This window comes from Syzygium oleosum, unplaced genomic scaffold (assembly GCF_021117445.2).
Source record: "Syzygium oleosum isolate NSW1041296 unplaced genomic scaffold, Sole_v2.1 Sole_v2.28, whole genome shotgun sequence".
In the NCBI taxonomy this organism is placed as follows: Eukaryota; Viridiplantae; Streptophyta; class Magnoliopsida; order Myrtales; family Myrtaceae; genus Syzygium; species Syzygium oleosum.
In genome coordinates, this window is record NW_026607512.1 from 3,121,555 (window position 1) to 3,135,005 (window position 13,451).

General features: G+C 38.5%; 1 protein-coding gene across 1 annotated transcript; it reads right to left on the minus strand.

Moving 5' to 3' along the window:
- Window positions 1–1,502: 1,502 nt before the first annotated feature.
- On the minus strand, window positions 1,503–9,331 carry LOC115664960 (threonine dehydratase biosynthetic, chloroplastic). Its single transcript, XM_030586839.2, has 9 exons — window positions 8,685–9,331; window positions 7,890–8,069; window positions 7,540–7,809; window positions 5,264–5,470; window positions 4,366–4,614; window positions 4,207–4,277; window positions 3,639–3,756; window positions 2,018–2,152; window positions 1,503–1,924 (listed from the first exon to the last, which is right to left on the minus strand). Exons 1-9 carry the CDS (start codon window positions 9,147–9,149, stop codon window positions 1,778–1,780), a joined length of 1,842 nt encoding a protein of 613 aa, XP_030442699.2. The 5' UTR covers window positions 9,150–9,331; the 3' UTR covers window positions 1,503–1,777.
- Window positions 9,332–13,451: the final 4,120 nt, after the last annotated feature.

Below are 13,451 nucleotides of genomic sequence, written 5' to 3' on the forward strand. Positions count from 1 at the left end.
ATTTTGACACAAGCTACTTCTATCACTACTTGATTGTGATTTACTTTTATTTTTCGCTGCTTAATGAAAATGAGATTCATCATTGTAAGAAAGCAATTTGCATAGACAAACCAGAGTCCAGATAACTTTATTGATCACTGGGAACATCAAGAAACCCAGACCCGCTGACACTGCTTGTAGAGACTAAACTATTCACAAACTAATAGTTCACTCATCCAAGAGGAAAGACAAACATGTTTGGCCCAGAAAAAGCACCTCTTCCTGGCCTGACAGAGACGAGGGTAAGTGAAATTCTTTAGACTTTGAGAAACCCCACTGATGTAAGGGATCACAAGGTGTTTTTGTCTAAAGAATAACCGTTTAATAATCAGTAGTATCCAGAGAATCAAATGTCAAGCAACTTATTGAAACTTCTTTTATAATTTCCTATTCATTTGAGTAGCTAAAACTTTATTGTCGATGATAAAAATTAGTAATTATGAACCAATCTATCATCGTTAAAGTTACGATCAAGAGGTCCTTGTGAGAGATTTGCCATCACTTGGCGTCGCACACCCTCCAAGTGTCACTATGGCTCTACAAGGCGCTGAACTGGAACATCTCTCTCTCTCTCTCTCTTTTGATCTCTCAACTGGGCAGGCTACTAGTGATGTCCAAGTTCATTCTGGAGGCGATCCGCAGCGACATCTACATCATCATGGAGAAACCTCAATAGACCGCCATAGTTGGCTTCGAGCATCTAGGGACTTGAGAGTATAACCGGCATTGATAACTTATTGAGGGCAAAATACGAAGCTGAAGACAAACATTAATCCCCTCTATGAGCATATCGAAAAGTAGGTTTCATTTGAAAAGGTGTTTATGGACGCATTGTGCTTCGAAAAAGTCTTGCCAACCAACAAAAGTAATTATTTCAGGTACTTTGAATACCCAAAGCTTCATTTTCAAACCTTACCTGAAGGCACCCCAAGTCTCTTCGGGATTTCAGAGCTAAAAGGACCAGTCCGTGACCATATTGCCGCCACAGGTGCTAATGCTACAAACAATAATGGAATGATTTCGCGATTTCATTGTATCATCATTCTTCGTCTGCTTTGGAGGAGATTCTTAGGGTGGAGGAATTGGGGGCATCGGAGGTAACAGAGAGTAAAAATTCATACCACTACAGACATGTTCAAGGGCACAAGACGACGATATTCTAGATTAACAGACTTCATGGCATCCTGTTAATCCTCTCATGTTATTCTAGCAAAATTAGCTAGCTATCGATCTAAGAAGTCGGGAAATTTCAAAGAGTTGAAAAAGTATTCTCTCTGTTTGATATAGACTTAGGCTTGGAGTTTGATAAACTATGGTGCAGTTGATGGTAACTACCAACTGCAGTTACAACTATCTCAAGACATTATTAAGATATATATTTATAGAGTCAGCTTAGGTTCAAAATAAAGCTCGCTGACTAAAATTTCATGAAGACTTGAACCTATCCTAAAACAAAGACCATGGAACAAAGCTCCTGACCCGACAATCGACAGAAATCTGTAAAGCGGGTTTTAGCATGAGTGTCATTGAAGGTAATCTCTTCATAACTTACATAGAGGACAAAGAACAGAATGATGAGATACACGAAAGCCAGACCTGCTTGTTTCCTATATTAGATACCTGATTCACTCTCTCCAATCTAGACTTTGATGCCGCATCCAAAAACACTTGGATATCCTTATGGATCCAAGGCGGACAAAACCCTCTTGATTAGAACAATTGGGTTTAATTCTTACATTTAATCGAAATGCATCAACAGTCGGAAAGCCTCATTATTGGTGACCATTGCATAATCATATCCAAGACCATCTGCACGCTCCTGAAACTCATCCATCTCGGACCAAGTCACTTGGATTCCAACCAATACATTTGCACCAGTTTCACCCTGTTTAAGTGCAGATCAGATTTAAGGTTTGAACCAAAGGATGATAATCGACAACCGCTCGTATTCTTGAGGCAGCTAATCAGAAATACGTACCTGTCCACGGTAGTGAAACAAACTAATGTTCCATCTAGGACTGAAGGAATCCAAGAACTTCATCAGAGCACCAGGCCTTTCTGGGAACACAAAACGACAAAGAACCTCATCTTGAAGGTTTAAGCGGCCCCCCATCTGGAAGAAAAGAAAAGATCAATGTCATCTTACCAGCCTAATTATAGCAATGCCCTCTGTTTTAGGCACACTACCAGAGGTTAATGTGATGCATAAGTTATTAGTGAGGGAAAACTAAGAACAATGATCTAGCAACTGGAATTTTCAAGAAGAAAAATGGATCTACTTATTCTAGCTTCTTCACCATGAACTAAAAGGACATTTAGCTGATAGAAATCCTTTCTATTGAATAGGAAAGAAAACAAAGAAGAAGAAGAAGAAGGCCACATAAAGGAACATACAATGAAATCGAAGTGAACAAATTGACTTTGCAAGATGTAGGCGCTAATATGCTTAAAGAAGCAATTGGTTGTCCTTAAAACTTATGAGCTCATACAAGTACTTTTCCACATTTAATGCAAAATGCATGCATCAATGTACAAGTCCTGAAGAATAATCATTCTGAGCAAGTGGATATATCATATAGTTTTCTTAAGTCCTTCAGTATGAATATCGTTTATCTATAGTCTTTAACTAGACTGAGATGGGACTTTGTTGATTGATTAGTAACAAAAATTTAAGAACTGAAAATAAATACACACACCTTGCATAAATGTTGGTGCTTTCACTTAATATTTGCATCATTGAATAACTAAAATCCAATGAACAAACTGGTTCGAAATCTTCATTTTTCCCTGGGAAAATCACTTCTAAATTGTCCTTGAGAGATGCTTCTAAAATATCACTTCCAAATATTTTCCCAAGAGTGACTGAGGATCATAACTTATTTTATTATTATACTGCAAGTACGTCAAATAAAGACTTGTGCATGAGAATTAATCATGACAAATTGCATGAGAATTAATCATCAAAATTTGCATGAGTTAACCATGAAAAAAAATCATTCCATGTATTCTTTTTTTTTTTGGTTGAAATTCCGTGTATTCAAGATGACTTTTCTCTTTCAACTTTTGTCTTATACTTCTACTTTTACAGAGCACCTTAAATCTTTATAAGCCATAAATACTGACATTTAAAGTCATTAGGAACCACACCAAATTGGTCATAATTTAGTTAAAATTAACCATACATATTTTTAAGAGAGTCAAAATTAGTTTGTAGGTTTTTATTAAGTAAAACCAAATGAAAAAACCTCAATGCGGCAAAAAGTTGAGATCTAGAGAGCAAGGAGTCCCTTGAAATGTGGTCATGGACTTCAGGAAAGTGGGATCACATCCACACTATCTTTTTATCTTCTAAACCCACTTTTATACTTTCTAAGGAGGAAAATCTCTGCATATTGTTGCATACCTATTTTGTTATTGATACAGATTGCTAGCATATTCCCATGGTTAGAAACATATTTCATACCATGCAGTATCCTCACCAAATCTTTCTAATAAGCCAAGTTTGTACTGAGGAACAACAAGATCACCTGGTAAACCATCCAACTTAAATGAACAACCCCATCTCTTCAGAAAAATGCTTGTCAAAGTGAAGTAATTACCAGGTAACGCAAATGATCTTTGACCAGATCATTTCCTGTGAGATTGTAAGTCGTCAGATGAGAATCCTTCATCCTCTTTTGCATCTGTTCTAGTTCACTTACTGTGTGAAGGCCAACACTGCTCAGGATAATTACAAAAGTGTTAGCTTATACATCTGAATTATCCAATAAAGACAAATACTACAAATCACAATTCAAAGGTAATACTTTAAGCAGGTACAGAGAATCGTGAAATCTCTATGAGGGAAAGCACCTCTTTGTCTCACGTCTAAATTTCCTAAATCACCCTTTCATTCTTTATACCCAACTATTTCACAGAAAACCATCCACTTTCTTTCTCTCTTCTCACTATTAGATTTCCTTAATTACCCTCACTTTCTTATACCCACTTATTTCATACAGAACTACTCATTTTCTCTCTATGCATAATTACCTACGCATGTGCCTTAACCCTAGTGATATTATTAAGACTAAACACCGCATCAACAGGATAGTTTTATTCAGTTGACAGCATCTTTTAAAAGTCCTGCCTTCTTCTAATTGCTGACAAAGATCGACAAGTCGTTACCTGTACAGTACTACGGCCTCTTTATCTGAATTAGATCGATATTTGAACTCCGTTATATTCATCGGGCCAACCTGCAAAACCAAATGCCCATCAGTCACAACCATCATTGACACTACTCTTCTGTACAAAAAGCTGGATTAAAACTTCAGCAATACGTGCCAATTCACAGAACTGCTTGAAGCTTCCAGGCTTCTCAGGCATAACCGTTGCGAGCACTGCCTCTTGTTGCCTACCCACGTTTGCAAGTTCAGTCACAACCCTCAACTTATCAAAATTCATGTTTGCCCCACTGGTTATTGCAACAACATTTTCTCCCTTTACGCCATAGTACTTGCAGTATGCTTCAGCTCCAGCAAGCGCCAGAGCACCCGCAGGTTCCAGAATGTTCCTTTTCTCCTCAAACATGTCCTGCAATATAATATCCAGACCTTAATCAATTGAACTGCCACACGAAAATCACCGTTCTCAGCAAAAGAAAACTGTGATGACAATTTCAAGATACAGCCTAAGTGCATCAGCCTCAAAAAGAGTGTAACCATGGTAAAGATGATTTCAAAAGGCATAAGCAACGTGTTAATTTCAATCCTCTCCAAAGTGGAAAAAAGGGATGGACCTAGATCAACTAAATCTACTAGCTAGAATCTGTCTTCAGAGACCTTGTGCAGACAAAAGGGAAAATTTTGACATTATAGCTTACAAGACCAGCTTGCTAGCTCAAAGATTTCTTTCGTGACGTTCCCCATCAAAGAAAATTACTACATGTTTGACAGCATGATCAAATGCTACTCCCATAATGAGTGATATCTATCCCGGCTTATCAAAAGTATGATAACCTGAATCACCAGAACTCGCGGTATGCATATACACTTCTATCCAACCTCAAAATGGCCTTCAGTAAACTGATGATTGAAAACTTGAAAGATGTCTTTGTACAGTACAATTTCAAGGTTGATCCTTCAAGGCTCACAAGAACTACACTGTAAAAAATTTTACCAAAGAATTTGACAAGTACAATAGCATGTAGCCTGTAAATCATATCAGTTTTTCTTTAAATTACCTTTATTGAGGCACATATTGCATCACGGCTCACAAGAACTATGCCATCTACCAACTCTTTGCACAGACGGAAAGTTTCTTCACCAACCACTTTAACCGCTACACCATCAGCGAAACCTCCAACCTGGTCCAACATTATTCTCTGACCATGATGAAGTGACAATGCCATAGCATTCGCATCAGCAGGCTCAACCCCAATTATCTTTACCTGCAAAGAAATAATCACATGAAATGAGATCCACAGCTGCAATAGAAAAGTAAATCTACTAAACCTCTCCAAATACATATTTTTGGGCTGAAAAGGAAGACAGTATAAAGCTTAGTTGCTTCATAATACAAACTAAAAACCACAAGAAGAGTAAACTGAAGCTATTTCCTGAGAGAGCAGACAAAGGAATGGCAAGTGTTCATGATAGAAAAACCATGATCCCAGCAAGTTTAGGCTGGTTGAGAACATGACAGAGAAAACCGAAATTATTTCTTGAGAGAGCAGATAATAAAGGAAAGCAAGTGTCTGTGTTGAAAAACCATCATATGCCTAGAAGCTGCTTACTCTGAATGCTTACGGCGAAAGAACCATCTCCGGCAATGGCACACCAAGAAAGGAAACATGGTACCTCTCCAGTAGACTTTGAGATTATATAAGCGATGTTCCTCATTATGCCTATGAGATCCTTAATTATAGCTTTTTCAACAGGACATAACACGATTTTATTAAGGGAGGAAACAACTATTACAGTCACTCAATTTATATTCGAATAACCAGCGATGTTCATGTTGATTTCTATGTCTTCATGCCTATAAAAGCTTACCCTATTACATAGAACTCATCAGCATTTCATTGCAAAAACTCTTCTCCATTCTGAGTGATTGTATGCTTGTTTGGCATGTTGAGTACTTTACCATGGGGAAAATGACACTAATAGTCCCTAAACTTTGGTCCAATGCGCAATGCCATCCTTGGACTTTTAATTCGTACAATGTGGTCCTTGAAATATTCCTAAATATTCAATCTAATCTTTTAACTTTCAATTTGTTCAATCTAATCCCTCATCTTTCCATCACGAAGTCAAATCAGTCCTTTAGTACTATTCACAAGCTATCCTTTTATAATATTTTTTCATTTCAATCCATTTCCTAAATCAACAAAAAAAATGCTATCTTTTTATTACCTTTTTACCATTTTGGTCATTATAAACATTAATATAATTCCATTAAAGTATATTTTAACTTATGATCTCCATATAGTAAAAAAAAACTTTATTTACGTCTATATAGGATTCATAATTCTTTTATTTTACAAGTAATTGCTTGCATAAGAATATTTAATAATGATATTAATATACCGTTTTTGTATTAATCTAAATCTTATTCCTAATTTTTTATATTGATAGAATTTTCAAGTTCTTGTGCTTCGTGTTTTTTCAATTAAATTTATTTAAATGTGTAAATTAGGAAACTAAAATAGCATGAATATCAACTCAATACAACTCTAAATGAGGTTCATAGAGATCATAAGCAAAAATATACTTAAATGGAACTATCGTAATATTATAAAGACCAAAAAGGTAATAAAAAAATAGCCATAATCTTTTTTTGATTGAGGAAATTGATTGAAATGAAAAGAAATTATAAAATCTGAGCATTAGTGTAATTATGAAAAATTTGAAATTTTTTATGGAAATTTGAGGGACTAGATTCAACAGATTGAAAGTTTCAGAACTAGATTTAACATTTAGGAATAGTTTAAAGACCACATTGCACGAATTAACAGTTAAAAATCATATTGCACGTTGGGAGTAAAGTTTAGGGACTATATGTGTCATTTTCCCTTACCTTTGTGATCCATAACAATTCTATAGCTGCAATTCAATTCCATGCTTCGGCTCCTGAACATATCCCTAAATGTTCTTTAGACCATCAAATAATTATGTATTCAAATGAAATAAGCTGTTTCTAGGCAATTATGCTCTCTCTATACAACCACTCTCTTTTCAGTTTAGTTATTCCTGGCTCAATTAATACGCTTTCTCTATAAAAGAAAACTTGCTTCAGTTTAACCAACATCCAATAAATAGCAAGCTGGCAAGGCATGTAGTTTCCTTCTCGTAAACCGCATCTCTTAGATAATAAAATTGCCACCCTGACTTCTATGTTCATCAGCATAACAAGAATCTTTTACAAAAGATGAGAGATAAGCAACTGGCATTAAGGTGAAGACATCAAGAATGACATAAAAGAACACCAAAAGTGATTTGTTGGAGAATAAAAACTAACCTCAGGAGAAACCCTCTTAACATAGGCAGCAATACCAGCTATGAGGCCACCACCCCCCACAGGAACAAAAATGGCATGCAATGGACCTTGCATATGACGCACAATTTCCATGCCGATCGTACCCTGCCCCATGATGACATCCGGGTGATCAAAGGGAGGTATAAATGTACGCCCCTCCTCCTCTCCCTGCTTCTTAGCATATGCTTGAGCCTCATCATAGGAATCCCCCACGAGAACCACTGTCCCACCAAGCCTCTCAACAGAGTGCCACTGCAATATAAGAATACCATATGTGAAAAAAATACCCACCAACAACAAAACTAGACAAACTAAATGACGTAAATTAAAACCTTGATCTCTGGCGTTGTGACAGGCATTGCAATTACAGCACTGCAATTTAGTCTCTGGGCAGCAAGGGCGACGCCCTGGGCATGATTCCCTGCTGATGAGCAGATAACCCCTTTTTCCAACTGTTCCCTAGGAAGCTTTGCCATCATGTTATATGCGCCGCGGAGTTTGAAAGAGAAAACCTGCCAGAAGGAGAACAATTAATCTCACATACTTCACAACTAACCACAATCTAGAATTAGACTCACCATTCAAACACATTTTCAATATGCAAGAAAAAGCCAACATAATTATGACATTGATGAATTAGAATTAGATTAAGCTTGGGAAGCTCATCAAGGATTCTAGAATAATAACTTACGCTACTAGATTTTCATAAAAATCATTTAACTACTTGATTCCGAAGTACAATTGGAGTACATTCTTCTTCATCATTAAGACAAGTGCTGAAAACTCAAAGCCAGGCTCAGAACAATGCAGAGGAACACAAAGTTCCAAAAACACTATCCACACTTCACAGGTAATTATAGTCCCCGAAATATAAAGTGAACTGTCCTCAAAAGAATCGGCCAGCTTGCTTCTACTCCAAATAAGACCACCCTCTTTGATGTTAAAACAAAACAATCAAGAAACAAAAAGCTCTGCTAATCAGAAGGAAAGAAGAAAGTGAACTTTCTAGACCACCACAGCTTCCAAACAGAAAATTGCTTCAAAGATCAGTTTTTTAACCGCAAAAGATGATCAATTCCTTTCAGGAAAGTACTCAAATCAAAAGTAAGAGCGGCCAAAGCACTCACAGGCTGCAAATCTTCTCTCTTGAGCCACACATTCACTCCCCACCTCTCGGAGAGCTTCGTCGCGAGCTGCAACGGAGTCTCCTTCGCGACGTCGTACACCTTGGACGACAAAATGTTGGTCAGATAGCTCATGGCATTGGTGATGTTGTCTCCGGCCCCCTGGGCAGCCGCGCGATCGGGCACCGCCCCGAGGTAGCCCGGCGGGTACTGGAGGGAGCTGGCGGAGACCCTGGGCAGGGGCTGCTGCGACGCGGGCGGCGCGGACGCGGGCGCCGGCGGCGGGATTTCACGGGAAGCGAGCGACGGGGACATCTCGGCCTTCTGCTTGGAGATGGTGGCGCTCACGAGCGGCCTCCCCCGGCGGCCCTTGGCGGTCGGGGCGGCGAGGGCGCGGGGCGCGGCGGCGCAGGCGCTTCGCGGGCGGAGGAGGTGAGTCTGCGGTGGCGCCAAGTGGAGAGCCTCCATTGTTTTGGGAGAGAGAGAGAGAGAAGTCGCACGCGTTTGTGGAATGTATGCGGGTGGCACGCGTTGATCGGAGAGGGAGAGAGAGAGAGAGGGTGGCGGCGGCGGCGGCGGCGGCGAGGGTGGCGGCCGTGGTGGTGGGGGTGGCTGCTGCTGCAAAACACGGTGGCTGCGGCGGAAGGAGGAGGGTCGGGGAGAGGGGCGGCTTATAAAGATGGTGGGCAAAATAAATTTGGATTTGTCAAAGGGGTCTTTTCTTTTTTTTGACTAAAAAATTGGGTGTTTTCTTCTTTTTTTTGGACTAAAAAAATGGGTGTTTTCTTTATTCTTTTTTTTTTTTGGAATTATTAGTCATGATAAATCCCATATAATTAATTAATACTAATAACGCGATTTTTTTAAAACTCCTTATAATTAAAGAAATTTAATCAGGATCCGGCCAATTTTCTGAGCATCAGTATGTGAGTATTATTATAACATTGAATAACAACAGATTAAAAAATTAATGGATTATCATATTGCCAAAGAAAGAGGTTGCCTAGACAATTCTTGTGTGGAGAGACTTCCGTAATGGGCTATGAGACCTTATGGAAATTCCTCGGTTGCAAAAGAAAGAGGGTGTCCCTCCCCACTCTTTTCCTAATAAAAAAAAATCAAGACGTGTAACTCTCGGAGTTGGCATAATCAGTTGGGACATTGAGGGATTTCCGGTTCAAAAATTGGAAATCATCTATTCAAATCCCATAAAAAAAACGTACAAATTATTCTGAATTAATGCCATCTGCACTAGGCAAAGGCTCGAATTTAATTAGCTCACCTCTCTCGTAATGTGTTTCTTGGGTTTTCAAAGAGTTGGGATCTCCAACCCATGCCCCGGAATTATGCAAACCAATATCATGTGTAGATGGAGTGCAACTTTCTCATTTTAATATAGTATGGCCAATTCACTCATGGACTAATCATTTTCCTAAAAAAAATAAGAGGGATCAAACTTTCCACCACCCATGTACACAAAGTATATTGAATCACAAAATATCATAAATACGCAAAGAGCATTGTTTTACCCAATTCCTATTTATGTAAGCTTTTATAAATAGCAATTTGTCTAACACGATACCAATGAACAGATCGAGAGTTTAAACCCCAACGCTATGTCTCAAACTTTTCCCTACTTGTTATTCTGCATGTTTGTCCGTCTCCGATTAATCGTTTGGCACGACAATAATCAATATCATATAATCGAGATTTTTCCAAGGATGCTCTTATCTAGACATTTTACTCTTTTCTTTTGGGAGAATGTTGTCCCTCAAGAGTTGATTTTCTGTGAATACTCTTTTTTAAGATTTTGCACGATTCTATTATTGGGAAATGATTCTTAGGAGCTAATTTTGATGCGTTAATTTTCTAGAACCACTCATTTCAGATGATGAATCGTACTGCTTTTAGCATGTCTTAAACGAACTGTTTTGTACGTAGCTTCTATTTAAGTTTCTTTTTTCTTCATAGTAGTGGAATACAACTGTGGAGAGACTTTTGAGCTTTAGTTTCTAGTTTTGATGGTGACCCATGCTTTTTGACCATGGCTTGGAAAACAATGGAAGAAGGAAGAAGGTGGGAAAGAAGCTATTCAATGAACAATGTGTTGGTCTTCTGGCCGCGTTTTGACTTTTCTCATTCTTCCCGTTATTCCCAGAAAGGAAGAAGGTGGGAAAGAAGCTATTCAATTAACAATTTACTAAAAAATTAACATAGTGAGTGTTTTGGATTGTGTTAGATGCTTAGATAAATTCACTAATCTAAATAATTACATCCAGGGTAGAGGTGATTATTGGACAAGTCGGGCTAGGCATTGAGATTAGGTCTAAGTGTTTTTGCCCAAGCGTGCTAATCATGAATTCTTGTGTACAAACTTTTGAGGTTAGGTTCGACTCGACTCAGGCTCGGTCGAACCATGTTAGGCTTTCTCACTAAATACACCCTTGCCCAAACTACCAAAAGAGTCTTTAAGTGCTTGTTGCTTTGGCCGATCCTGAGCGAAATCACTGGCCACCAGATCCATAGTCATGTCTGCTACAAAGTATCACATTACTTGATACATTAGTTAAGTAGAGAAACTTTAGTATTCTTATTATTGCTCAAGCTACTTTTAACTCTTTTTGTCTCAACACATTGTCCGTTTTACGCTGCCTTAGGGCACTATGCCATCTGGGTTACCCAGTTGCTCTTTATTAGTATTTTTCTGTACGAAAAATTAAGAAGCATGTAACATTTATTTCAAAAATCAAAATACAAAGGAGATAAAAAAAAAGGGTAGCATTTAACATTGCTACGCTCGAGCAGGACCTGATGAACATATCCTCCAATCGTAACTTGCCTTAATTCTTTGCATTTTTTCGTAACTCCCATACAATGTATTGTACTACGTAAAACTTTGTTCAAGCCGTATACAAAGTTTTGGTCAAGACAAAAGTCTATATATTTGGTCAGATCAAATCGTGTTCATGTAATTATAAATGATTGTTAACGTTCGGTAGGTTGGGTAATATTATGCCTTGCCAACAAAGGAACAAGACTGATTAATAATGTTCAGCATTATAAAGAAAGGGTTTTAACACACGAAACTCAGGAACATGTCTTGCTCTGTGTTTTAAAGAAAGGCTCGACTGCTAATGCGGACCGAAAAGATGCCAAGGGGCGACATTATTGCTGCTGCTTGCTCTAAATCAACGGTGGTGATGACCAAAAGGGTCACGGATTTTGCCGAGCCAAGACAAAATGCACACGTTAATCCTTGAGAAGAGGACGTAATCGCTGTCGTTTGTTGAGTTGTCGCTACTGTCGGTCATGGTCTCACGTCAACGTGTGTTCTTTTTGGTCCTTTCTTTGTGTGAAGTATTGTTAATCAACGTGCCCCGCGTGGCCCATGAGACTAATGTTGATTTCGTGTTTTCCAGCTTTTGAATTTCATCTGCTTTTGTTTTGTCCCACGTTGAAACGGAGAAAGGGTCTGCTTTTCAGTCGCGGTAGTCCAAGCGCCCACGGAACACGGCGAACGACTACCATGTTGTTCACGCACTTTGACAAATAGAAAGTTTAGTTTGGAATATATATGCTTTCGACCTTGGATAGATCTCATAGGGGTTTGCTCTCTTACCATCTCATGGGTTGGACTTCTGTTGGATCAAGTCTCGTGTAACGGGTTCAAACTCCAAACATACTTTAAGTGTATCACAAGATTTAGCTCGTACCGGGAGCTAAAACCACGTGCTCAAGCGCCTTACAAGATGTTTCCTCCATATTTAGCTGAGCTGAGATGATGTCAAGAGAATTGGGAATATATCTCTTTCACTTATATTACAATGGAAATATTAAATAAAGCAGAATCCGTGCAGTTAAAATGATGAGAAAGAAGTGGAGTATGAAGAAAAAGTCTCACTTCATATATTCTCCAAAGAATACTATATGTTTTTAGGAGGGTGAACCACTAATCTCTAGAATGACCTAGGAGGGGTGAACCACTCTCTTGTGAAGGCTATAAATAACCAAGTGCTCATTTGTGTTTGTGTGTAAGAAGTTCTCCCAAGTAACATTGTATAGGGTGGCTCTAATAAAAGAGTATGTTATCTTCAATTGAGTTCCTAATCTTTCTTAATAATTGGTATTAGAGCAGACGGTCAGGGACTCTATACCTAGTGGTTATGGATCGGAGTACGCCAAAGTTATGCTAGTGTATAGTCCGAGACTATGAAGTTGGTTGGTCTAATATTAGGCTTACTTGGTAAAGTTGTGGGCATTATAACCAAGTCACAATGATGGATATCTCGAGTTCGGTAAGCGGTGTTGAGAAGCTCAACAAGTCCAATTTTTATAATTGGAGTACACGTGTTCAATTTTACCCATTGGGTTAAGGACTTATGGAATATCATTATAGTGGCAGCCCACCCCACACACGGATGATGACGAGTTTGAGAAACTGGAAGATAGAAACTAGTAAGGTGCTTTACACTCTTGTGGTAACTTTTAAAGATGAGTTGTTACAACACATCAAGAATACAAAGATCCCAAAGGAGACGTGGGATAACTTGGTGGCAATGTTTCAGATGACTAACGATGTCAAGCTTGGAGACCGAACTATTTTTAGTCTCACAACAAGACATGACAGTGAGTCAATACTTCTCCAAATTTAACTCTTTGAGAAGAGATTTCAAAGTTCAATCCTCAAAATACCATTTCCAAGACAAGAATGAGGAAAATTATCGTTCACATATTACGATCGGAGTGTAACGGCATTATTATGGTCACCTG

Excerpts from the sequence above, each read along its gene's own strand:
- LOC115664960 (XM_030586839.2), bottom strand. The coding sequence starts at position 9,149 with ATGGAGGCTCTCCACTTGGCGCCACCGCAGACTCACCTCCTCCGCCCG. Across the intron at positions 7,810-7,889 it reads TCACAACGCCAGAGATCAAG|TGGCACTCTGTTGAGAGGCT; the intron begins GTTTTAATTTAC and ends CTTATATTGCAG. Across the intron at positions 5,471-7,539 it reads TTAAGAGGGTTTCTCCTGAG|GTAAAGATAATTGGGGTTGA; the intron begins GTTAGTTTTTAT and ends ATTTCTTTGCAG.